Source organism: Naegleria gruberi (genome assembly GCF_000004985.1).
Source record: "Naegleria gruberi genomic scaffold NAEGRscaffold_48, whole genome shotgun sequence".
In the NCBI taxonomy this organism is placed as follows: Eukaryota; Heterolobosea; class Eutetramitea; order Acrasida; family Naegleriidae; genus Naegleria; species Naegleria gruberi.
This window is the reverse complement of record NW_003163279.1, coordinates 292,799-317,394: the sequence shown is the minus strand read 5'-3', so window position 1 is coordinate 317,394 and position 24,596 is coordinate 292,799. Positions and strand designations below refer to the sequence as shown.

Here is a 24,596-nt window from a genome sequence, read left to right as displayed (position 1 = left end):
TCTTGAAGGAGTGAATCAATAACTTCATCAGCCAAATAACACAAGAAAATATAATTGGAAAATTCAATTTTATTAAAAGTATCGGTGTTGAATATTTTCTATTTTGGTTTGTCAGCAGTATTAAGCGGATACTCTTCTCCCGTTCTGTAGTAAGACACGGGAGAATCTCCACAACCATAAAAATTACAAATTGAAAATGATGCGTTTATTTAAATTTGTGATTTGTGTGAAAGGAAAATTATGTGTAAATTGATTACAAGATGAATAACTTGATCAATACTAGAGTCAAGGAAAGAATCCACATATTTCCACCTCCTCTGACAATTGAGAATGCTCCACTGACAACACCACCTGCTCCAGCACCTCCCTTAGTTGACTTTGGAACGATATCAAACAAACGATAAGTAAGTGAAACAACGGTATTAGCCACAGGATTAGCTGCCAAACTTCTAGTTTCTACATTTTCTTCCTTGAATAGACTTCTAACAGTGGTAGTATTTGTAGGTAAATAGGCAGACTCGATGGTTAGGAAACATCTTCTATCGAGACCATCTCTGATTGCAAATGGGAGATCGAATTGGAAACCATAACTGGAAGTGGATGGAGGAGGAAGGGTAGCAGCATTTAAACCACCAGTGCTTTGAGGAACTCCATTGATATAGATTTGAGTACTGAAATCAGAGTTGGAAGCGTTACGACAGTCGACATTGACAGGAATGGTTGTGAAATCGAGGAAACAACACATAATGACATTGTATGGGGAAATGGTCATGTAAGGAACGCTAGGAGCACCTGGAACATCAACTCTGACATAGATAGTGTCAGTTGCCGCGAATTGAGTTTGAGCAATTGTCAAGGCAGCATTTCCATAAGTTTGAGCTGTGGTATTATATTGTAAAACTTGAGTAATGACAGGGTAAGGAACCACATATTGTAAAGAATATGAAATTGTACAACCAGATCCATCAGGGGATAAGTAGGTCAGTACATAATCACCATAAAAGTCGATTGGTCCATTAATGACATTTGACTGCATTACAATTGTATATTGATAATAACCATTTGCAGTACCAGTGAATATGGCATCAGTAACATTAAAGAAATATGGTCCAGTAACTGTCCATGATGTGACAGGTGGTGCCAAAAGTGTCCAAACAATCATTCTAATTTCCAATTTACCCAAATCATTAACGAAAATTCTCTTTGGTTGTATATAAGCAGTACAGTTATTACCTCCAGTGGTAATTCCACCAGTAGTATTAAAACTGACACGTGTCACTTGAAGAACCAATGTCAAAATATAACGTTGTTGATAAATGACTTTGTAACAAGTTCCAGAAATTGGTGGAGCAACATAAACATCACCACCAGTTGAAGTAGATGGCAATGGTGTGTAAGTAGTAATCATGTATTCAGCATACATCAATGCAACCAAATCAATGACACCTCCAGTTGAAATTTGTTGAACATTTGGATTTGACAAGTAACTTGACAATGGCAATGAAAGGACATAATCACTATACCAGTAAGTGGAAGTTCCTGCATTGTAAACAAATCCATCTCTAATTAAATCAGTTTGTTGACAAGCTGTCAATGCAGAAAGTCCAATGTTGAATTTGACTTCTGGTGGTGAGAAAACTCTTAAATACATTCTGATACGGAGTGTGACAATTAAGGTAGTTGGATCGACACTGGCAAAGAAACCTGGACGTGGAGCACCAATGGTTCCTCTTCTGAAGGCTGTGAATTCAATATTTCCAATAGCAGTTGTACTAATATTGTAAAATGGATCATAGACATTTAAGGTAAAAGTTGGGAGTTCTTGATTACCAAAATGGGAGAATAAAATAAGTCCGTTAGTGACATCGGCAACAGAGAAAGTGTTGGTATCGAGATAGAAACCAAAGGTAGTGTTATAACGGAGGAAACGAGCATTGGTAACTGAAGTAACTGTGTAAATGACACGTGGTTCAACAATTCCATTGACAGTTGACTGTAAATTGGTTGTTGTAATGGTAACATTGTCGCCATTATAAACTTGCAATGAATTGTTGATCACTGCAATAGTTTGACATTGAACTGGCTTATAAAAAACAAATAGAATAGCCAGAAGAAACAAATACGAAATGAACCGATTCATTTTTTTGATTTTGATATTGAAACTGAACCAGAGCAATGATTTGGTTTTAAAGTTCAAAAAAGATTTGTCATTTGTAAAGCTAAAAAAATAAATTGTCCAAATATATTTTCATGCACATACTTTGAAAACTTCCTTTGGAATTCCATCAAATCATGACGGGAGAGCAACGGACTTTTCAAACGGTGCAATTGTTTGTAAATGAACTGTAGACGAAACATTACAAGACTTTTGTTTATCAACGATGGTGAACTCTGTAATTCTCCTCAAGAAAGAAACAAGTGAGTTTCATTGGATAATGACGGACTAATCTATCAAATTTGAAGAAACTCTGCACGGACCCCATACATTACCAAAATTTTACCATTTATATCGTGTCCGTGTGAACGCACTAAGTCAATTAAGATGCAGCTCTTGTAATATTTCTATTTAAACAAGATAAACTTATTCGAAAATGAGAAGATTAAAGAAAAAAAAAATGGTTAAAAGTATTGCTGTTGACAAAAACAAAACTGAAATTCAAGACCAAAGAGAACCAAAGATTAATTTGTTTTCTCATTTGAAAATATTTCAAATTATTGGTTTCAATTGGATTATTCTATTGATTGGAACTGTTGGATCAACTGGCTATGGTGTGATTCCAGTTATTGTGAATTATGTTCTTGGAGATTTAATCAAGACATTTACTAATGCCAATAGTAATCAAGAAATGTTAGGCGAAAGTGTAGATCAAGTTTGTGTCAAGTTGACCATTATTGCTTTTTGTGGTGGAGTTGGTTTTTTAATTCAACAACTTTTTCAAAATTGGGCTAATGTTAGAATTGGCACAAGGTAAGTATCATAGTATGAAAAAACTCTTTCTAATATACATGTTTCGAATATGATTAGTTTGAGAGAAGCATACATGTCAGCACTCATTCAACAAGAAGTACACTTTTTCGAAATCAGAAAGATTGGTTCCCTTATGAGTTGTCTCACTGAAGATATTCCCAAAATTCAAGATGTCTTTACCAATGAATTCAACATTTTCATGCAAGAAATCATGCAATTCATTGTTGGTTTAATTTTATCACTTGTTTGTGATTGGAAAATGACATTATTATTCATATCAACCATTCCACTCACATTAATATCACACACAACCATGTCCATTATTTCCACCCATCTCATTAAGAAGATGACCTTGTTAACAAGAACAAGTGCTGGAGTTGCCAATGAAATTACAACTTGTCTCAGAACTATTCGCTCAATGGCAGGTGAAAAGACAGAGTTGACTAGATATGGCATTGAATTGAAAGAGTTGAATAAGGTTGGTTTTATTAGAAGCACAGTTCATGGAGTTGCCTTTGGATTTGCTGCAGTTGTTGTTTGGGGAACTGTTGCTTTGACATTTTGGTATTCGGGACATCAAGCTGTTTTAGGATTGACTAGTTTGGCTTCATTGTTTCAAGTTTTTGGAATGATGCTTATTGGTTGCATTTCATTGATTAGATCGGCTACTTTCTTTCCTCAATTAATGAAGTCATACGTTAGTGAAACACATCTTTTGAAGGTTATATTGAGAAAACCTGCAATTCCTATCAGCGGAGGAAAGCAAATTCCAGTTGACCAAATAAGAGGAAATATTGATTTTGAGAAAGTTTGTTTCACTTATCCTTCTCGTCCTCAACAACAAGTTTTGACAGATTTCTCATTGAAAATCAAACAAGGACAAACAGTTGCTTTAGTAGGACCATCAGGTTCTGGTAAGTCAACTGTGGTTGGTCTATTGGAACGCTTCTATTCTCCTCAACAAGGAAGAATTTTCTTGGACGGTGAAGATTTGACTGATTTGGATCCTATTTTCCTTCACAAACAAATTGGAATTGTCGAACAGGAACCAGTTCTCTTTTCCAAGTCAATCAGATACAATATAGCCTATGCTATTGGAGTTGAGAATGTTTCACAAGAAGAAATTGAACAAGCTGCCAAGTTGGCCAATGCACATCAATTTATTATGGATTTACATGATGGTTATGATACCATGTTGGGTGAGAAGGGAGTTTCTCTTTCAGGAGGTCAAAAACAAAGAAGTAAGTTGAATTTAGTTTTCAAATTTTTTGTAATCTTGTTAATTAGTTGCAATTGCGAGAGCTTTGTTACAAAATCCAAAGATTTTGCTATTGGATGAAGCAACATCTGCTCTAGATACTGAATCTGAAAGATTAGTCCAACAAGCTTTAGAAAATTTGATGAAAAACAGAACAACCATTTGCATAGCTCACCGTTTGACAACTGTCATCAATTCTGATGTTATTTGTGTTTTGACAAAAGGAGTTATTAGAGAAATGGGAACTCATCAACAATTACTTAATATTGAGAATGGTATTTACAAGAATTTAGCTCTAAAGCAAATGCTTGGAAATGATGAATCTCAACAAGCAGAAAATCAAGAGGAGGATACTATTGACAATGACAAAATAAACCCTTAAATTAATACAGATCAAATGTATGTAATCGCACAACATTCGGATCGTTTTTCTCAATCAAATCATCATATCTTTTAACATTTTATCATCATAAGGCTTTGTTGTTTTATTTTTTTTATTTTAGAAAAAATTAGAGACAAATCAATGACGTCATGATTACATCATTGCCACCGTTGCATAGAGTTTCATATCATGATTTTGGTAAATTGGATAGTGAAGTCTATGGAATACAACAATATTCATCCGATAGCTGATATTATTATTAACGAATAACTAACGGAAAAAAACAAGATGAAAAGTCTTCCATCATCATACAAAGAATGTAAATATTCATCATCGATGAAGAGACAAGAACAACCATTTGGTAAATTATTAATGGGTTGCGATAGAAGAGATTTATCGAATGAACAACAACATAATTATGTTCTCAGAATGATCTTTTCCTTTCTCGATAGTTGGACATTGATCAAGAGAGCAGCATTGACGAATAGAGAGTTTTATAGGACTGTTCATGAAGGTCTTTTAATTGCTCCAAATAGTAAGGAAATTATTGAACAATTCTTACCAATATCGGAGGAGAAAAAGTCATCAAATTTATCAACATTGAGTGTTTTTGAACCCTATTTTAAATCAAAGCAAGGTGCATTCAAATCTTGGAGAAATACGTGGAATCTCACTCCTGAAGTGCAAGGTTTAACATCAACTAGAAAAATCATTTCAAGTAACATGAAACATTATGACCAGAGAGTTGAATTTATTCATGTGCTGTGCGATGTGATTGGGGATGAAAATTTCAAACAAGTATTCGATAATTGTATTTGTAAAATGTTGACAATCTTCTTGCAGGCAAACACAAAAAATGTAAAATACATGGAATTTGAATCCTCACTCACGATTTATAAGGACATTGAAGCGGACTCTCCAATATTTTCAACTATTTCAAAATTATTCACTTTGGAAAATTATGGAATTGGACTTTTCAACATATTGGAAGGATTAAAATTGAAACTAACATCAAACACTGAAATTGCTAAATTGTTTTTGGATATGATCAAGAAGTTTTCTTCCAACGATCATCATGCTGGACAGTGGACCTTGAAACATCTCGATCTTGACTTGGGAACTCATTGTAATAGTATAACAATTGGGGATGTACTGAGTTATTGTAAGAATATTCTTTGTTCAAGAAATGAAATAAGAGAGAACCTGCTTCTCGAATCTTTCAGATGTAGCTTGGCCATCAAGACTCCACAAGATGTATTTCTTCTCAATTCACTATTTACAGGATTTCAGAGCATAAATCCAAACATGCTAACCTCAACAACATTCCAACCTCGATGCAATCTCCAAGAATTGTCTCTATGCTTTGACATTTCGAACATTACCGATTCTACGTATTCTCCTAATATTGAAACATCTGTCAACACTCTGATTCAAATGTTGGAGTATCTTGTTAATTTTACGAAAATTACACGATTGAATTTTACAATAATTAATATGAGCATGTGGAGCCAATTGGAGTGGCTTTGCAAGCTGAACGATACATTAATCAACCTTTCTCTAACATGTATTTTTAACAAGAGTGCCCGAGTGAAACTCCCATCTGAAAATATTCATTTTAACATAGAATCATGCAGAAACCTTACCATTATTGAAGAGCGCCAAGAGTCTAACTTGTTCATCATTCCTAACATATTTTCAAAACTTGAAAGCTTTAAAATGACTTCAACCCATAACATGTCAATTATCTCAAAACTTGTAGCTCCTTCTCTCCAAAGTTTGACTCTTTGCGGAATAGTTATACCATCTATACCATTTGAACCTAATGTGTGGGCATGTTGCTCCAAAGTGAAACAAATCCATATCTCTCAATCTGCCATTCACAGCACAGAACAATTTTTCAAAAATCTTGGCAACAATGCAGAGTCTATCATATGTGAAGATAGCACTTTTAACTCCTATCCCAAGTTTGAGAGCTTTAAAAATTTGAAATATTTGAAATTCCCAAACATTGATGGAAATTTTGATTGTCTATCTATTGTTGACTTGAAAAAGTTGGAAGTATTCGTTTTAAAATCTGTTCCACAACAAAGAGTTTTGAACGTACAGTGTATAGAAGATTTGGAAAATCTCATCCTTTTAGATTTAGCAGGGTGTAATAGATTCGTCTTTAATCAGAATAGTACCACAAGAGAGACCTGTGAATTGTCTTCTCTGGATATTTCCAATCTGAAAAAGTTAGAGTTTTTAAATATGGATAATGTTCCTATTATTACACAGAATTTCAGCATTCATCCAAGCTGGGCTAAACAAATGCACAAATTATGGATTGAAATCAAAAGTCTCATCTCACATCCAATTGAAATGGACAATTACAAAATTAATGATTCTGCATTAACTAGTATTTTCCAAAACAATCAAAAAACCAAATATGTCCCTGAAATTTCCAACAAGAAATATCTATTATTTGGATTGGATTTCAAAATAATATCTGACAAGATATTGGAATATTTGAGGGAGAAGGCTGATTTTATGGATATGGCATACAGACAAGGGTTTTTCAATAGGTTACCGAATCATGGTGAAGTTATTGTTGGAACTCTTACTATCGATCACATGTTCAAGACGAAGGATGTTCTTTCACTCATCTACACATTTAGATTTTACAAATCAAATCAAATTATGGTTGGCTCTATCAAGTTTTCACACCATGAAGGGCAGGATGTAACATTTTGGAGTGCATTTGATAGGACATTATCAAAATCAAGGAAGAATACCGAACTATACAAGTCGGTTGTTGGTGGCCTATATTCAACAGCTGTTCTTCAAAAAGAATTGTTGGAACAAACTGATGTAGAAGAGGAAACATCTTCAACAATTATGGAAAATAATACGGGATTTGGAAAATCAGATATTGTTACAGCAACAAATGAGGATAACCAATCATGTTTATTGATGTAATTACACTTTTGGTTCTGGAAGTTTCATCAATTTCACTTTCTGATATTCATCAGGCCAAAAAAGCACTTTAAAACCATGACCAGCAAGATCCAAACTCAATGGAACAACAATACCAAAGATGTGGACAAACCAGAAGATAGCAGATCGTATTCCACCATCCCAAGCTCCAAATAAATAAGTGTCAGTCATTACTACTCCAATAGTTTTTGGATAAGCTGTTAGCAAAATATTGTATCCATAGAAAATCACAAACGAAAGGAACATGCATACATGATTAATAATTGTAAAGTCTTCCATCTCCAAATAACACTTAAAATTCACAACACAAATCATGCATGAAGTTGCCAACACAGATTTAAGCCACAAACTATCTGAATCTTGTCCATTGCCGAAAATGGAACCCTCAGTTCCATAAATCACCACCATGAAAATTATCAATGAGTGAACAATACCAGATCCAATCCATCTTGTAAACATGTAGAGATTAAAGATATTCTCCTTCTTTAAACTGGCATACAGTTTAGGTCCAAGTTTTTCATCCAATAATTTTGATTCACGAATATCCTTATCGAACCAACCATAAATGAACGTATTGAGAATGGTAAAGAATAAATTCCACCACGAAAGGTTATTGGCATCCACAAGTGTCTGACCTGAATACATGGTATAGAAGGTGAAATAGATCTGCAAACAAGTGACGCTGATATTCTTGTAGAAACTATAAAAGATGTGTTTGGCACATCTCTTAAATGAGTATCTTCCATGAACAGCCAATAATTTTCTCAACATGTGGAATCTTGGAATGGCAAAATCAGAATTGAGCTTTGCTTGAGATCCTTCCTTTCCAATAATCCCTACACCAATCTTTGCCTTTTGAATCATTGGAACTATTAATTGTAAAAATTCAAATTCTAACCATAAACTTACCATCATTGGCACCATCTCCTATAGCTAATCCTTTCTTTTTCAATTTCCTTTGTGCAATACCAACAAGAAGTGATTTTTGCTTTGGGGTAGCTCTACAACAAATGACAGTCTTGCATTTTTTCACAATTTCAAAGAATAAATCTTGTTTCTCATTGTTTTCGACACAATAGGAAAGGGCCAATCCATCAATGACAAGAGCTACATCCGTCTCTTCTCCAATTTCTTTTTGTTTGATTTGTAATTGTTCCATGCATTGATCTGATTTAAATTCTTCTCCATTAAGATAGATTAGTCTAGTTTCCTTTCCAATAAAATTAGACATTCCTGCAATGTTGATCGCCGTTTCAGTCTTATCTCCAGTCAGCATCCACAATTGAAGACCAGCATCAAGGAAGAATTTGACAGTCTCTGGAACTTTCTCCTGAAGTGAATCTTCAATTCCAGTAGCTCCAGAAATTTGTAAATTTCTCTCCATTTCATTTTCCAATGTATCTAACAACTCTTGTTGAACTTCTTGCTTTGATTTCAATTCATTATACTTGATAACAAACTCATCAACTATATTCTGATTTGGAATAAACTTGTAGGCCAGTAACAGTGTTCTGAGTCCATCTTTGGCAAACTCCAAAATATGCTGTTCAAGTTTACCTTTCAGTGCTGAATTCGATTGATTTTCCTCAATGTATGGGAATAAAAAACTGTCTGCTCCTTTTGTGAAACAGACGACAAGTGATTCTTCATTTTCAAGTCCTGTCTTCCTTCTGTAAATTGGGAAAGCTTGAAGAAATTCTTTAGGAATTTTGAAAATGGTTGACATTCTCTTTCTCTCTGGTGTGAAGGGTATTTCACACAATCTTTCAAAGGTATAATCAATTCCAAATATGGAGACGATGGTTTTCTTTTCAGAGTAAAATTTCAACTTGAACCCATTATTGAAAGCACCATTCACAAGAGCAACTTCATCAACACTAGCTCCTTCATAGTATGGACGAGTTTCTTCGACATTTTCCAATAATTCCACTGAGGAAGATTGAGAATCGTCAGAAGCTCTCACATCTACATTGTGGCACAGTGAGAGAAGTAGCATGGTATTCAGAGATTGGAATAATTCATCCTCTCCAAACGTATTTTCATTCTTTGAATCATTTGTTTGAGCTTGATCAGTTGTTTCTTTAAGAGATTGTTGAATCAAAGTGTTTAGTTGACCATTATTGACCTTATCATCATGAACATAGTTTGTTCCAAAACAAATCTTGTTGAAAATCATGGAATTTTCTGTCAGAGTACCAGTCTTATCTGAGAATATAATGTCAACTGTTGCCAAATCAGGTAAAAGCTCAGAAGAGAGTGAAGATGCAGAAATGAGTGTCTTTCTCGATACTGGATCATGTGGATCAGCATCGTAAACTGCCATTTCATTATCCATATTCACAAGCCATGCCTGAAACATTCTAACAAATTCCAAAGTCACAAATAGAGAAATTGGAATCAACGAATTGAAAAGAATAAAGAATGTCATCATGGAGAGCACAACACTGGCAGCATTGCTGACATTCAATGTAGATTTACCAGTGTAGCTTGAAATTTTGGCAAGTGTGAATTCAAAATAGGACGAAACTCCTGCAAAGGCAATACACAAACAGCACATGATCACAAACAAGATACCAATCATGATATTCATTGTAAAATTCACAGAGGTGAATTTAACTCTTCCTTTCTGCATGTTTCTCATCATTTTGGTGTCCTTTCCACAATAAATCACCAATCCATAGACATATTCAGTTGCTTTGAGGATTGTTCCTTTCAAAAGTAAGTGTTGTTGATTGATGGGAATTAATCTCGATTGTGATTCATTCTGTGAATATTTCAGTAGAGCACTAGCTTTGAAACTGTGTAAATTTTCACTTGGAAGTTCACAATCGACACTTCCCTTAATTTGTAACAAGGTATTGATTATTACATTCTCTTTTGTTTGATTTGATGGCATTTGAACTGTTTCATTCAAAATTCCAAATCTTGTCTTTAAATTTGTCTCACCATCCAAATTGGCAGTTTCAATTTTGCAATTGGACGAAAGTGAAACTCTTCCATCTGATTCCTCCTCACAATGACACGATCCCAACAAAATCATATCAGCAGGTATAGTCTCATCACATTCCACTCTCACAATATCCCCCACTCTCACCTTACTCGTGTGAATTGGCACCACTTTATCCTCCACCAAAACATTCGTCATCTTTCTATTGACCTTTCTATCATTGAGATATCTCAATATATCTTCACCTCCCTCTCTCAACATATTCACCAAAATAATGAAAATTATTTGTAATTGTGTAATGGGCGTTGTTGGACTCACTCCAGGAATGAATGCAAAAATCAGAGCTAGGAGAAAGTACAAATTACTCAAATGTTTCAATTGGTGAAATAAATTCAACACAATGAAATTCCACCACGTGTACTAATTTCACACAAAATTTGCCATTCCATCAATCAACAGCATGTTATTGATTACAAAAAATATTAAATATTAAATATTATTAATAAATATTAAATAGTTCATCTGAGTTGAACATACCTTTGTAGTTGAAACACTATTATCGGAAAATCTTTTCCTCTTCATCCCGAACCATCCCCTCCTAACCTGCTTCATATTCAACTGTCTATCACCAAAGAACACTCTATAACCATCTTCATCATGTTCCTTCTTTTCCATTCTTTGATAATGCTCATCCTTCATCAATTCAACCCTAGATGATGAATCAACTCCTCCTCCTCCTACATCTGTTATGGGTAAAACAGTTGTTGATGATGTAGAGGGTGATGATGAACCATGTGTGAACGGTTGAGTAGAGGTTGTCATTTTGTTTTTGGAAATTAAATTCGTGATGATTTGGTACTGATAAAGTTCTGGAAATGGAAGGAGATTTTAAAAGAAAATGAAGAAGAACCTGAATCGCTATTATTCAATGTTCCATATTATGTGCAGTGGAAGGTAAAAGGTAGAGTTTGGATGGGTTTTCATTGGTTGGCAGTAATTGTAAACAATAAAAAAGGTTCTAATGGATGAATTCAATGTGTTTACAATATTAAGATGATGATCTAAACCTTTCCAAATCAGCAAAGAATGTTAAAATGTATTGAAAATGCATACCAAATCGAATTCTTGCTCATGTACTGGAACATGAGATTTGTTTCCAATCAATCAATTAAGCGAATGGTCGAATACGTTTGCATCCAGATCCAGTACAAAAAAATGTCGATTTTAACATGGTTCAGAAAACAGTTCCTCTTGTTGCTGATGAGTAGGTTTTCAATACCGAGGGATGTGTTTCGATTTGCATACAAACGATATGCCAACGATAAGTATGCTCTCATTTCTCCTTCGATAAAACCACTCACCTATTCGGAACTGAAGGAAAGAATGTTGACCTTATTGACAGTTCTCACAAATAAAGCATCATTGAGAAAGGGTGATTATCTATTTACCTTGCTGCCAGAAGGTTCAGAGTACATCCTGGCCATGTTAGCATGCTTTGAGAGTGGAATTATTCTAGTGAATATTCCTAGAAATGCAGGCAAGGAATTACTCTTGCATGTGATGGATAAGGTTGAAATTAGAGAGGACAGGAATTATTGTTTCCTATATGATAGACGTGCTGGTGAAGAATCTTCTCAACTACTCAAAGAAATAGTTCCACAGATTAGTTTGTTATCATTTGATGTTATTGATGAAGAGTTTAACAATATTGTTACAAATTCCAAAAAATCAAAATCTGACTTTTATCAATATTCATCCAATGTGATCAATCCTGATGATTGGTACAGTTTGGGCTTTACTAGTGGTACTACTTCAGTTCCTAAATGTCTTAGTGCTAATCATGGTCTATTCATCCTCAGTCTTACACTTACTATTAGAAATGTAGAGCTTGGACCAGTGAGTTTTTCCTCTCCTCCAATTGACAAGTCAAAATTAGATCCAAGCATTGATCCTGAGAAAATTAATGAAGTTTCTCTTGTTGGTATTCCTACTAATGGTGCTGGAAGTGGCATGGTTATCCCTACTCTGATATCGGGAGGAGCTCTCCTTATTCCATCTGAATTTACAGCTGAAGAATTTTTAAAGTTGATTCCCAAGTACAAAGTTACTAGACTATTCACAACTCCTAGCTTGTTGATAGATTTGTTGGATTCACCAAATATTGACAAGGTCGATCTTTCTTCCCTCACCAATATTATTTATGGAACTGAATTAATGCCGGTAGGAAAATTAGAAGAGGCCCTTGCTCGTTTTGGTCCAATTCTTCAACAAGGATATGGCTCTGCTGAAGTTCTTCCACCAGTTTCCATGCTTTCCACAACAAATCACCTTTTAGAGAGCAATACTATAGACGAGAATGGAAAATACAGATGGGCTCCTCGCTCAGTGTTGAGTTCTGTTGGTATTGTTGTTCCTCAGGTTCAAGTTGTTATTGCTGATGATGATGATAAGGTTTTGGAGTGGACAGACAAGAGCAAACCTCCTCCAATAGGTAACATTCTCGTCAAGAGTCCTACACAATTCAAGGGATACATTAAGAATCAGGAAATGACGGAAAAGACACTCAAAGGAGGATGGCTTCACATTGGAGATGTTGGCTACTTGAGAGAGGGTCGATTGTACGTCTTGGGAAGAAGGGCTGATGTTATTGAGAGAAGGATTAATAGTTCTGCATCTTCAATCTCTACAAATAACAATCATGATGATAATGATGATACTACCAAGACAACATCTTCCACTACTCATACTACCTACCCAAGACTTGTCGAGGAAATTATTCATGATCATCCAGCCATCAAGGAAACAGCCTACGTTCAAGTGAGTGAAGAGAAGGCTGTTATGGCCATATCGTTGCGTCATGGAAGAAAGGCTGATATTGTTAATGATGAGGAAAAGAAGAAGGCCCTATGTGAAGAATTAATGTTATTCCTCACAGAGAAGAAGGTCCCACAGGAAGATTTACCAAATTCTATTCACATATTTGATGGTGATTTACCTCGCTCTCAATTAGCTAAAGTACTCAAGAGAGAAGTTAGGGTTTACCTACAACAATCATCCTCAGTAACAAAATAATTTATTAAAACATTATCATGATGAAGCCAAACATTCCGACCAGAAACATTCAACCAAATGAAATTTCCATGCTGAAATATTTTTTTAAATTTTCTACAAATTTCAACACTGTAAATTTTTCTTCAACTCTAGTTGAAGTTATCACTTCAATATTCGCAAAAATATTCAATTTCAACATCTACATGCCATTATCCAATATTCTATCTTTTTTACTACCCACCTCATCGATGTAAAGACATCATCTACAACCATCACTATTCAATACCATAGCGATAACGTACTATTTATCATAAAGAACCCAATTAGTAAAACATATCCAACAGTATCAAATCTCCAAAGGTATTGAGAACTCTTTTCCATGCGTGTTCGTGGAAGATAGTACTCGATTCCATGAGTTCTATGGCCATATGTTGATGCTTTTTGTTTGAGAGAATTGTCTTTGTTGAGCATCTTAATGTGAACAGAGAACTATGATTAATGGCTTGACATTTAAAACTGTAATTCAGCCTGTCACTTGTTACCCAACACAAATTAAAAAAAATATTCACAAAATGGCTTCAAACAATTCTGGTATGGAAGAATACAAGCTCGCCGTTGGTATGTAAAACAAAATATTCACCTTCTCTAACGTTAACTTTCAACCTTTCGTATATGCTTTCTTCTAACTTTCTTTGAATAATTATTTAATACAACTCTCTAGTCGGTGGTGGTGGTGTCGGTAAAAGTGCCTTGACTGTCCAATTCATTCAAAACATCTTCGTTGAAGAATACGATCCAACTATTGAAGATTCTTATAGAAAGCACGCTAAAGTTGATGACAAGCCATGTTTCTTGGAAATCTTGGATACTGCCGGTCAAGAAGGTTTGTTTTTGAAAATATTTACTTTTTGTTATTAACCGGCAACAACAATATTATTATGATGATGATACATAAATTATTATATAGAATACAAGGCTTTGAGAGATCAATACATGAGAACTGGTGATGGTTTCTTGTTGGTTTACTCTGTCATTGACAGAAAGACCTTTGAAGAAATCAATGATTTCTATGAACAAATCTTGAGAGTCAAGGATGCTGATAAAGTCCCAATGGTTCTTGTTGGTAACAAGTGTGATTTGGAATCTGAAAGAGTCATCAGTGCTGATGAAGGTAAACAATTTGCCAAGCAATTGAGCATCCCAAGTTTGGAAACCTCAGCCAAGCAAAGATTGAACGTTGATGAAGCTTTCATGGCCCTCGTTCGTGAAGTTAGAAAGTCAAAGCCTTCAACTCCAGTCGGAAAGGATACCAAGAGTGGAAAGAAGAAGGGTTGCAATCTCTTGTAAATTTTTTTATTATACTTCCCGCCAATGAATTCATTGTTGATCATATGAAGAAGAGGACTCACTAATTTTATATAATACACATATGAAACTCTCTCTCCAACAACAAAACAACAAACAACTCTCTCACTTCGCTCTCTCTATAGTCTAGTAATTTTTAGTAGTATGAACTACTTGAATACATATTCCGTAAATTGTACCATATAATATCTTTGAGTGTTGTTATTCTTCTTGTTCTTCATTATATCGTTCGTGGGTACAACAATATCTTTGATGAATATCTATATTTCTGCAGAACTAATTGATCGTTATCTTTGATTTGTCCAAAAAGTGTCTATTCTCCTTTTTTGTTTTCAAAAATCTCATCTAAAATTATTATTATTTAAATTAATTTTTAAATATCTAAATTTTAATTGAAATTGAAAAAAATGATAATAGCAACTGATTATTTGCCAAATCTTGTACGAGAGGATCGGTACTGGTTCGGAATTGATTTCGGAAATTCCTTCATCAAGGTTTCGAGTGATATTTGCTCGGGTTGTTTGGGAGAGAATGTTATTAGATTGGGTTCTAATGTTGATACGGTTATTGTTTGTATGATGGAGAGTAAAATTAAACGATTTGAATTGTTTGGTTTTGAAGAGAGTGATGAGGAATATATTGATTTTACAATTGTAAATATTAAGAGATTAATTGATTGTTTGGGATCGGATCAAGATCAATTGAATGAAATCAAGATTTTGGAAAATGATGAAATTGAGGGAGAGAAGAGATTAATAAGTCAAATATTTACTGAGAATGTACATATCAAATCGAAAGACGATGTAGAGAATTTAAACAAGTTGATTCAGATTAAGATTACTGATACGAAAACTAATTATTCAATTGAGATTCCACTATTTACCCTAATGGTGAAATTATTTGATAAATTGAGAGTGGAAATATTGGGAAAGGATATGGGAAAAGATCTTTTCGAACGAAATATTATTACAGTTCCAGTATTTTACAATGATTTACAATTAACGTTTTTAAAAAGTGCTTTTGAAATGGCAGGATTTAAAGTGGAACGAGCAATTAAAGATGTGATAGCTGCTGGATTGGCATATAGCATCAATAACAAGACGGACAGAGATTTGTTAATTTTGAATTGTGGATCTACATGTACAATAGCAACACTATACAATTTGGAAGAAGGTATTTTCGAGTTGATTGAATACACTTCAGATAGTACCATTTCAGGAAATTCTATTGATGAGCTATTGGTTAACTATTGTGTGCAAGAATTTAAAAAGAAAACAAAAAAGCAGCTTACAAATCCAAAGGCAAGAGCCAGACTTTATGAGGTATGTAAACTTGCCAAAGAAGAATTATACGGCGAAAGAAATCTACTCAATGTTTTGATTCAGGTAGATTCCTTGATGGATGGAGTTGATTTCTCTTTAGTCCTCAGCAAACCAAAATTTGAACAATTAGTAACACCAGTAGTCTCAAAAATTACATCCCTACTGAACTCTCTATTGGAAAGGAATTCAAAATCAATTCATTCTGTCAGTGATTTGATTTTATGTGGTGCTTGTTGTCAAATCTCAAAATTTTCATCTACAATCCGAGAATTCTTCAAAGGAAATAATCAATTCGTTTTATACGACAACATTCCTCCAAAAACCATTAAGGCAAGAGGAGCTACCGTATTTTGTGAACAGTTCAGAGTTAGAAATACTTTTTGGGCACACGTTGTGTTGCCACTTAGCATTGGAATTGAACATAATAGGAAAATGATGATTCTGGCCCATAGGAATACTTACCTGCCTTACAAGAAATCGTTCACTGTACAAAAGAATGTCAACCCATCCACAAACCAATTCCATTTCAAATTGTACATGGGTGAAAGATACATACCGAGGAATAATTTATTATTGGGAGAATTTTGTATTCCTAATTTGAATGAAACCAGTGATAAAACTGTTTTGAGAGAGTTTAAGCTGGATGTCTCAATTTCTTATGAAGAAATTCTCTTCCTAACCATTCAAGAAGCAACAAGTATTCAAGAATATCATTTTGAAGCAGATTGGACTCAACTCACACGAGAATTAGTAGAAGAAAGTGCAAGATTGGGAGAGTTGGATAAATCTTCATGAAAAAGAAACATTCTATCTATTTTCTCGAAGATTGAATGAAACAGTTTAATTTCGCAATGTAAGGCAAATGTATTTACTATGGTTTCAATTTCTAAGATTTTTAGTACCACTACTATTAATATCAAGCAGATTTTATTGTCAATGTAATACAATGTAAATATAGAAAGGGTATTAGTCGAAACAAAGGCACTGTTTTACTCCAATTAAACAAACTAATCCACCAAAAGAATACATTTTCCAACTGGCTACGTTTATAGGTTTCTATATTCCACACGTGAACATTCCTTCGAAACAAATCTGTACCGAAACCATCAATTCTGTAGCTCACTCTCCAAAACAATGAGAGATGTTAGATGGGATATTTCCAATCGTCATTCATTTGCGCAGAGTTTGTTTATCCGCCAACAATTTCTATCAGAAACAAGATTATTCTCCAAAACATGCAAGAAACATTCAAAAAAAACAGAGTCCTTCCACTATACCACTAGATTTTATCTTTAAGCTTGAAAATGTCGTCATTAGTTGATTTGTTCATAATACAAGCTGTTTCATCTAATTCTTCTTCTTTAAACGAAACAGTGTCCACTGCGCAAATCATTGGCGAGGTTTCGGTAACCTTCATTCAAATGCTATCCTTCATTATTCTCCTTCCATTCATTCTTACCCTCCTAATCTGCTTTAAACACAAATCAAAAGCAAGCCAAAAAACGAAACCAGACGAAAACAATCCTTCTTCAACTCCTATCAAACCCAAAAGGCCCTTCTCCAAAAACAAGATCATCCTCTTCTCTATCATGTTACCTAGTGTTGTAATCTTGATCATTTTATTTGCTTTACGAATCTTAAACATGTTGGCTTTTCCTGTGGCGACTTTTGTCAGTTCTGAGAAACCACTCCATGTGAGAGTGATTAATGCATTGATTTATTGTGGATGGGCTGTGAATGATTGGTGGTTGGTGGTGCAGTTCTTGTTTGTTTGTTATATATTGTAAGTTTTAGTTTAAGATTAGAATTGTTTTAAATGTGAAATAGTTTGCAAACGAGCAGGAAGTTGAAATACATTTCAGAAAAGGTATTCAAGATTCTTCTTGGATCGATAATTACCATTCCTATCATTCTTTCAGTGGTGATTATAGGTTATATCATTACTGTGCTAGTTGACCAAATAACAAAAGTTCAACAAGCAACCAATGACACAACCATCAAACCAGCTCTTATATTTTTCTATTCATTGACAACAACTATCTTCATTCTATGTGTTCTTTCTTCATTGGGTTATGTAATTTGGACAACCGTTCAGCTAATCAGACATTTGAAACAAAGTAGTGAAAATTCTGGACATTATTTGAAGGAAACTAGTAAGAAGGCAATTATTAGAATTGTTATCATTGTGAGTTTAGTTGCTTTGATTGCTGTTTTCTTGTGTTTGATGGAATTGATTTCGTTTATAGGAGAAGTTTCGAATGTTTCAGTTTACTTTCAAGTGGTTTCGTTAATTGGAAAGGCAATTGCTACATGGATTTTCATTGTTGGTTTGTGTATCCTCTTTGGACCTATCAGTGAAATGAAAAGGATGGTCAAGAATGCCATTAAGGCAGTCAACTTTGAACACAAAACAAATAGAGCTTTGGAAAACTCAAAAGGAATTGAAATGTCACCAAACACTACCAATACTAGTAATCACCAACAATTTGGAACATTCCTAACTGCCTCCAATCAAGATAATTTCCATAATCTTTCCAATTCTTCAATATCCATCGATAGTGAACCAAACACTCCAATTTCAACAATTTCACTTCCTTAAGTTTTTAATAGTCAACCTAAAACCTGTAAATATTAAATAGTTTAATATTAAACTATATTTTCCATTAATTTATTCTATCCACATCTCTATTTAGGTAAAACATGAACATCAATGATAGCATCCTCCACAACATGTCTCAATCTACTTTCCTCATCAATATCCAACGTTTCCATGGTTGCAATCTTCTCTCCAACCATCACCTCATCTCCAACATTCTTCAAATGTTCCCTCACTTGTCCCTTAACAGGTGGTCTCAACTCGAGCAATAATTTCATATCAGAATTCTTCATCTCCAATTCAGCCAACACATCAGAACCATCACATTCATCACCTGGATGTTTCTTCCATCGGGAAATGGTTGCGGATCTAATACCATTACCCATTTCTGGGACTTTAATAGATTTAATGATGGATTTTGCATCAATATCGGATGAGTTTGATTTTCGGTTACTTTGTAAGGAATGGAAATTATGTAATTTTGTGTTTAATGATGGAAATAATGAGGATTTGCCGAAGGAATTAATAAATTGTCGTGATGAGCAAACGGAAGTGATTTTGGAACGAAGCATTTTTTTGATTGAATTTACAAAAAATTGTTTTAATGGAAAATTGTCAAATATGGAATATAAATGTTATAGCAGTCCAATTCTACATAAAAATAGACAATTCTTCAATCTGACTTTTGACTAATTTGTATGATTACATCTTGTTCATCTTCAACAAATAGTTCTGGGAAGTATTTCTCTTTGTCATTTTGAATTTGGGAAGGATCAACTTCCAAAGTTTGGAATGTTGTTTTGTTTTATTGGGTTGGTGAGGATGATGATTCTAAAGAAATTGTATCCACTGTATTTTTTTAGATAGAAAAAGGACAAGTTGAATTATGTCCTTAATATTAAAGGACAACACCCACTTGGTTGGTAGAAAGTGTCAAAACTTGCTTCACAAGTTTTTAATCCATTCCCCTCAATGTTCCTTAACTAGTTACAACTTTTAAAATTTGTCCCAATGAGCACATTGCACAATTTATTTTCTCCCAGATCACATCAACATCTTAATACAAGATGATTCATGACAAAATAAAAATCTTGTTGCTTATTACTGTAAATTTTTATTTTTACAATCAAAAAAAAATGAATCAAGATGTTTGGACCACAGTTATTCAATTTTTGCATCCTATTGATGTGCTTGCTTCACTAGTGGGAACTAACCAAGCAATTTATCAAGTGGTGGGAAAATGTTGGGTTTATGTGGATGAAATTTTAAGGTGTGATGAAAATTTGTTGGGATGTAAAATTTCAATTTCTTCTTCCAATGGAAATATTGAAGATGAATCGGACAAAATTTCGTTGATTGGAAATTCAAAGTATTTCATTCGAATGTATTTATTACAATTGGCATTTAGATTGGGTAATATTAATCCATCAGAACAAAAAGATTCAAAAAACGTTGAGCACGTATTAGAAAGTCAATTTAATTTATTGGATTTTTATCGATCTAGATTTCGTCCTTCTTATGAGAAACCCAAGCTCATAAATTCCAACAACAACACCATCAAGTACATGCTTGTAGGTGATGCTTTTGTTGGAAAGAAAACCTTTTCAAAGACAATGAACAATGGACACTTTGACAATTATTCTCACTCAATGGTTGATTTTATTGTCAAGGCGTTTGCTCCTCTTAGAGGTGAGGAAGCGTTTAAACATCAAATATGGGATACTGCTCGACAGGAAAGATACCTTTCGACTGGAGTTGTAAAGCAATTGGGAAGGCTTTCATGGTTGAATTTTCTTATCTGTTTTGCAATGAATCGAAAGGAAACACTTGATGATTTGGATAAATGGTTTGAGGCAGTTAAAGAGGTTCTAAAACAACCACATCTGGGCATTATTCTTGGCTTGTACTCAAATGTTCAAGTTACTGAGATGGTCAACCCAAAGGAGGCTGTGAAAAAGGCATTTGGATTCCGGCAATCAATCTTCGTACAGGCTAATTCAAAGGATATGAAGAATGTGTTTACTCCATTTTGGTTCGTTCAATTGCAATTTACCTATTTCCAACAATTGAAAGATTGGACACTAATTCAAGAACCATCACCACAGAAAACTGAAAATAATTCTTGGAATTGTACTGTGCTGTAAGGACACTAGGTTATTTTATGAATCTGAGTAGGTCAATATTAATTCAACCATTTAAACAAGAATTTAATAATTCTAAACTAAGTATGAGAGTGCAATTTTTAATTGTTGAATTGAACCCAGTCAAAATCGTAAGTGTCTGGTTGACCCAAATGTGGAATTGAATTCCAACGATTATCATTCCATGTGAATGGAGCTTGTTCTTGGTGAGTTGGACCAGCCATACCGAAAGTAACAGGTTTACCAGTAGCACTATTCATGACGTGTCTGTAACTGGTCAATTTAGTATCAGCACCACCAAATGCAGCTGGTTTGAGTTGACCATTGGTAGGTCTCAAATCGTAACGAGCAGCAATTGATTTAGCTGGATCTCCTTCACTGAATTCATCAATTTGCCATTCATTGAATTGCAAAACTCTTCCAAATGATTTCCAATCATTGATAATCTTGGATTGTTCTCTAGCGAAAATCTTAGCTCTTGGACACAATTTATAATCCATTTCATTTCCGAACTTTTTCTTTGCTTCAGCATAACCAAGCATGTTGTAAATTTCTGGGAAGTATGGAATATTGTAACTTGGCCAATAACCTTGATTGGAATTTACAATTGATGAAACGTCAGCATTTTGATTGGCACCTCCTGGAAGTTCTTCAATAATCCATAAGGTATCCTTTTCCAATTGACAAGTACCTGGCTTGAATTTCTTCATATCCAAACTCATCCATTGATTGTTGCTATTCATTTAAATATTTTTGTGAATGAATTGAGAAAACTTACTAGGTACCACTGGAGAATTTAGCAAAGGTATCAATCCATTCCTTTGAAGTATAAGCCAATCTACTGGCAACAACACTTCTAACCCATGAAAGTAATGATTCTGGCTTGAGCAATTTATACAATGAAGTATTGTAGGTACTGAGAGAGGTTTCCAAAGCAACCAAACCAGAGTCCATAGCCAAATAATCTTCCTTAGAGGAGAAGAAACTGGCAGAAGAACTCATACTGACAGTCTTGGCAGCAACAAACTTGAGTGGCATTGTGAGAGTCTTGAAGAACTTGTTAATAATGTTATATCTTCTCCAGGTTGTGTGACCTACAAAGATGTTTTTACAATCTGGTGTAACCTTAATGAGAGCACTACATTCAGTGTATGGTGGCTCTTCTTTATACTTTCTAGTGAAGGCATTAGATTGGAAAACTTCCAAAGGAATACCAGATGCAAAAGCTTCAGCACGAGTCTTGAGAGAAGACTTCATCAATGAGCTTCCAAAAGCATCCACAAGTGTGTACATATCACCAGCAGCTATTCCATATATTTCAACCATTTTCATGTAATTTCAATTTAAAATCATCAATATTCCAATGTAATATTCCGAATCCAATAACAAAATTATCATGCGAAATGCATTGAAATAATTATTAAACATTAACAATAATACTAAAAAACATACCTTGCAAAACCAACAAATCAAACCAATCCAAATACTTATTTGCAGGAATACGAGAATCACGTTGTTGTCCAATCAAAAAACCATCCACAAGACCATCAAATTGAGTCATCATCAAATTGACATGATACCAAAACTTGCAATGATCCTTTCTTTGAATAGCTTCCTTTCTCATCCAAGCATTATTTTGTGTAAGGAAATTAATAATTCCCTTTGGATAAACATAATTTGATGATGGAGTTCTCTTCACACTTCCAGTACTTTCCGTGAAATTCCAATCATAAATTTGATTTTGAAGAAGTTGCCAGGTTTGATAGGAGGAAACTAATCCTTCAGCCATACCAGCAGCATACATTTGTTCTTCATCATTAAATAAATTAGCATTGGTTGAAATATTGAGTTGAGACCAGCCATTCAATTGAACAGAATCGACAAGTCTAGCAACAGCAGCTCCTTTCAAATAGTCCTCCGAATTGAGAATATAATTATTCTTACTATAGACTGTTACCGAAGAGGTTTCTTGTTGTTGGAATGATGATGAAGCAAGAGCCACCAACAATATAAAAACTACGAGAGAATTGGCGGGAAAGTTTCTTTTCATTTTTTTTAAAAAATCAAAAAAAACGTTTGAAAATATCGGAGGAAGTAAATCATCAACATTCAATGTCTCATTTCTGAAAAATCTAAAGATATTGTTAAGAAGGGATTTTGATGAAACAGTAAGGAATGATGAATGGGAGACATTGTTAATTTATTTGGAACGTTTGTAAATTTTTAAACATTCCCACTGTTTCATATCGTGCAGTGTTTTTTCTTCTTCAGTGGAAATGTCGTTGCTTGTGATGTGAAGGATTTTCAGTGGTTTCATGCAGGAAATGAGTTTGGCTTGTTCAAAGTCTAATTTATGGCCACAAATATTAAGGAAGGTCAATTGGGTCATTTCACTTAATGATTTAGCCTCTTTAATACCAATTTTCAAACTTTCGTCCTTGCCAACTTCGAAGGAAATACTGGTTAATTGATTCATTTCACTAAGAAAGTGTAACCCCTCATATCCAATCTTATTCCAGCCAATATTAAGTTTTGTCAACTGTTTCATTCCACTAATATGTTTTACACCTTCGAAACCTAACTCACTTCCCTGTACTCTCAAATCAGTCAATTGACTCATTCCACTAATATATTTAGCCCTTCATCAAATATATCATTGGCAGCAATATTGAGTACTCTTAAAGTTTCCATTCCACTCAAGTACTTTGCTCCCTCTGAACCTAGCATATTGCTGTTGATATCCAAGTTAGTCAATTGTTTCATTTCTTCACTGATAAATTTTGCTCCCTCATCGAACACAGCAATTCTTCCAATACCGAAAGTGGTCAACTGTTTCATTATTTGACAAATTGGTTTTATCCCTTCAAATTGTAATTCAAAGTTCCAGGCGATATTAAGGCTAGTCAATTGGTTCAGTCGAGTAATGAATTTGGCTCCAGTGGCACTTATTGAATTTTTTGCAATATTTAAAATAGTCAACTGATTTCACTAATGAATACAGCTCCTTCATCACCAATTAGATTACCATAAATGTCGAGATCAGTTAATTGTTCAAAATTTTTAACCCATTTAGCTCCTTCGGCTCCAATTTGGCAATTACAAACATCAAGTTTCGTCAAATGTTTTATCAAGCCAGCAACTTGATAAAAAACATCATTTGGTACAATTTTACCAACTCGTAAGGTTTCAATATTGTTTAAATGATGACTAGCCTTCAAATCTTCCAACAATTTGTAATCTACAATTGTTACATCTAGTTTCGAATACTCCACAACAACATTCCTCCACTGTTTCGAAACCAACCCACAACTCATTACAATAAATTTAACATTATCCTTCGGAATGAACGATAATATTTCCAAAATTTCATCACTATTAAATACATGATAAGCACTCAAAAATTCTAATTTTTTCTTTTTACAAGAAGGTTCTCCTATATCCCTCTCCGTATCATCCATTTTGAACATTTTTTTTAAAAAGAAACTTTCCTAATTGTTCAGGAATTGTAAAGAGCTACTATTTAACTTCCAATAAGCTTCGAATCTCAAAACTCCAATGATTTTTAAGGCTCTGCCCAATTAGCAAAAATC

General features: G+C 34.2%; 11 protein-coding genes across 11 annotated transcripts; 6 read left to right on the top strand and 5 right to left on the bottom strand.

The window, feature by feature from the left end:
- Positions 1-253: 253 nt before the first annotated feature.
- Positions 254-2,140, bottom strand: NAEGRDRAFT_51787 (uncharacterized protein; the record flags this gene model as incomplete). The annotated part of the gene is made up of 1 exon (XM_002673171.1): positions 254-2,140. The coding sequence occupies one exon, from the start codon at positions 2,138-2,140 to the stop codon at positions 254-256; it is 1,887 nt and encodes a 628-aa protein (XP_002673217.1).
- Positions 2,141-2,615: 475 nt separating this feature from the next.
- NAEGRDRAFT_81022 (P-glycoprotein-like protein) lies at positions 2,616-4,611 on the top strand (the record flags this gene model as incomplete). The annotated part of the gene is made up of 3 exons (XM_002673245.1): positions 2,616-2,968; positions 3,026-4,209; positions 4,256-4,611. The coding sequence occupies 3 exons, from the start codon at positions 2,616-2,618 to the stop codon at positions 4,606-4,608; spliced, it is 1,890 nt and encodes a 629-aa protein (XP_002673291.1). The 3' UTR covers positions 4,609-4,611.
- Positions 4,612-7,566: 2,955 nt separating this feature from the next.
- On the bottom strand, positions 7,567-11,353 carry NAEGRDRAFT_71751 (uncharacterized protein; the record flags this gene model as incomplete). The annotated part of the gene is made up of 3 exons (XM_002673170.1): positions 7,567-8,453; positions 8,494-10,780; positions 11,069-11,353. The coding sequence occupies 3 exons, from the start codon at positions 11,351-11,353 to the stop codon at positions 7,567-7,569; spliced, it is 3,459 nt and encodes a 1,152-aa protein (XP_002673216.1).
- Positions 11,354-11,746: 393 nt separating this feature from the next.
- NAEGRDRAFT_71750 (uncharacterized protein) lies at positions 11,747-13,603 on the top strand (the record flags this gene model as incomplete). Its single annotated transcript, XM_002673244.1, has 1 exon — positions 11,747-13,603. The coding sequence occupies one exon, from the start codon at positions 11,747-11,749 to the stop codon at positions 13,601-13,603; it is 1,857 nt and encodes a 618-aa protein (XP_002673290.1).
- A 535-nt stretch (positions 13,604-14,138) lies between these two features.
- Positions 14,139-15,137, top strand: NAEGRDRAFT_81021 (ras family small GTPase). Its single transcript, XM_002673243.1, has 3 exons — positions 14,139-14,200; positions 14,304-14,465; positions 14,550-15,137. Exons 1-3 carry the CDS (start codon positions 14,155-14,157, stop codon positions 14,927-14,929), a joined length of 588 nt encoding a protein of 195 aa, XP_002673289.1. The 5' UTR covers positions 14,139-14,154; the 3' UTR covers positions 14,930-15,137.
- A 217-nt stretch (positions 15,138-15,354) lies between these two features.
- On the top strand, positions 15,355-17,064 carry NAEGRDRAFT_71748 (uncharacterized protein; the record flags this gene model as incomplete). Its single annotated transcript, XM_002673242.1, has 1 exon — positions 15,355-17,064. The coding sequence occupies one exon, from the start codon at positions 15,355-15,357 to the stop codon at positions 17,062-17,064; it is 1,710 nt and encodes a 569-aa protein (XP_002673288.1).
- An 848-nt stretch (positions 17,065-17,912) lies between these two features.
- Positions 17,913-18,868, top strand: NAEGRDRAFT_71747 (uncharacterized protein; the record flags this gene model as incomplete). Its single annotated transcript, XM_002673241.1, has 2 exons — positions 17,913-18,052; positions 18,097-18,868. The coding sequence occupies 2 exons, from the start codon at positions 17,913-17,915 to the stop codon at positions 18,866-18,868; spliced, it is 912 nt and encodes a 303-aa protein (XP_002673287.1).
- An 86-nt stretch (positions 18,869-18,954) lies between these two features.
- Positions 18,955-19,437, bottom strand: NAEGRDRAFT_51783 (uncharacterized protein; the record flags this gene model as incomplete). The annotated part of the gene is made up of 1 exon (XM_002673169.1): positions 18,955-19,437. One exon carries the CDS (start codon positions 19,435-19,437, stop codon positions 18,955-18,957), a length of 483 nt encoding a protein of 160 aa, XP_002673215.1.
- A 564-nt stretch (positions 19,438-20,001) lies between these two features.
- On the top strand, positions 20,002-21,009 carry NAEGRDRAFT_51782 (rab family small GTPase; the record flags this gene model as incomplete). Its single annotated transcript, XM_002673240.1, has 1 exon — positions 20,002-21,009. The coding sequence occupies one exon, from the start codon at positions 20,002-20,004 to the stop codon at positions 21,007-21,009; it is 1,008 nt and encodes a 335-aa protein (XP_002673286.1).
- A 78-nt stretch (positions 21,010-21,087) lies between these two features.
- On the bottom strand, positions 21,088-23,056 carry NAEGRDRAFT_59057 (phospolipase B-like protein; the record flags this gene model as incomplete). Its single annotated transcript, XM_002673168.1, has 3 exons — positions 21,088-21,741; positions 21,785-22,310; positions 22,459-23,056. The coding sequence occupies 3 exons, from the start codon at positions 23,054-23,056 to the stop codon at positions 21,108-21,110; spliced, it is 1,758 nt and encodes a 585-aa protein (XP_002673214.1). The 3' UTR covers positions 21,088-21,107.
- A 925-nt stretch (positions 23,057-23,981) lies between these two features.
- NAEGRDRAFT_71744 (uncharacterized protein) lies at positions 23,982-24,473 on the bottom strand (the record flags this gene model as incomplete). Its single annotated transcript, XM_002673167.1, has 1 exon — positions 23,982-24,473. One exon carries the CDS (start codon positions 24,471-24,473, stop codon positions 23,982-23,984), a length of 492 nt encoding a protein of 163 aa, XP_002673213.1.
- Between the last annotated feature and the right edge of the window lie 123 nt (positions 24,474-24,596).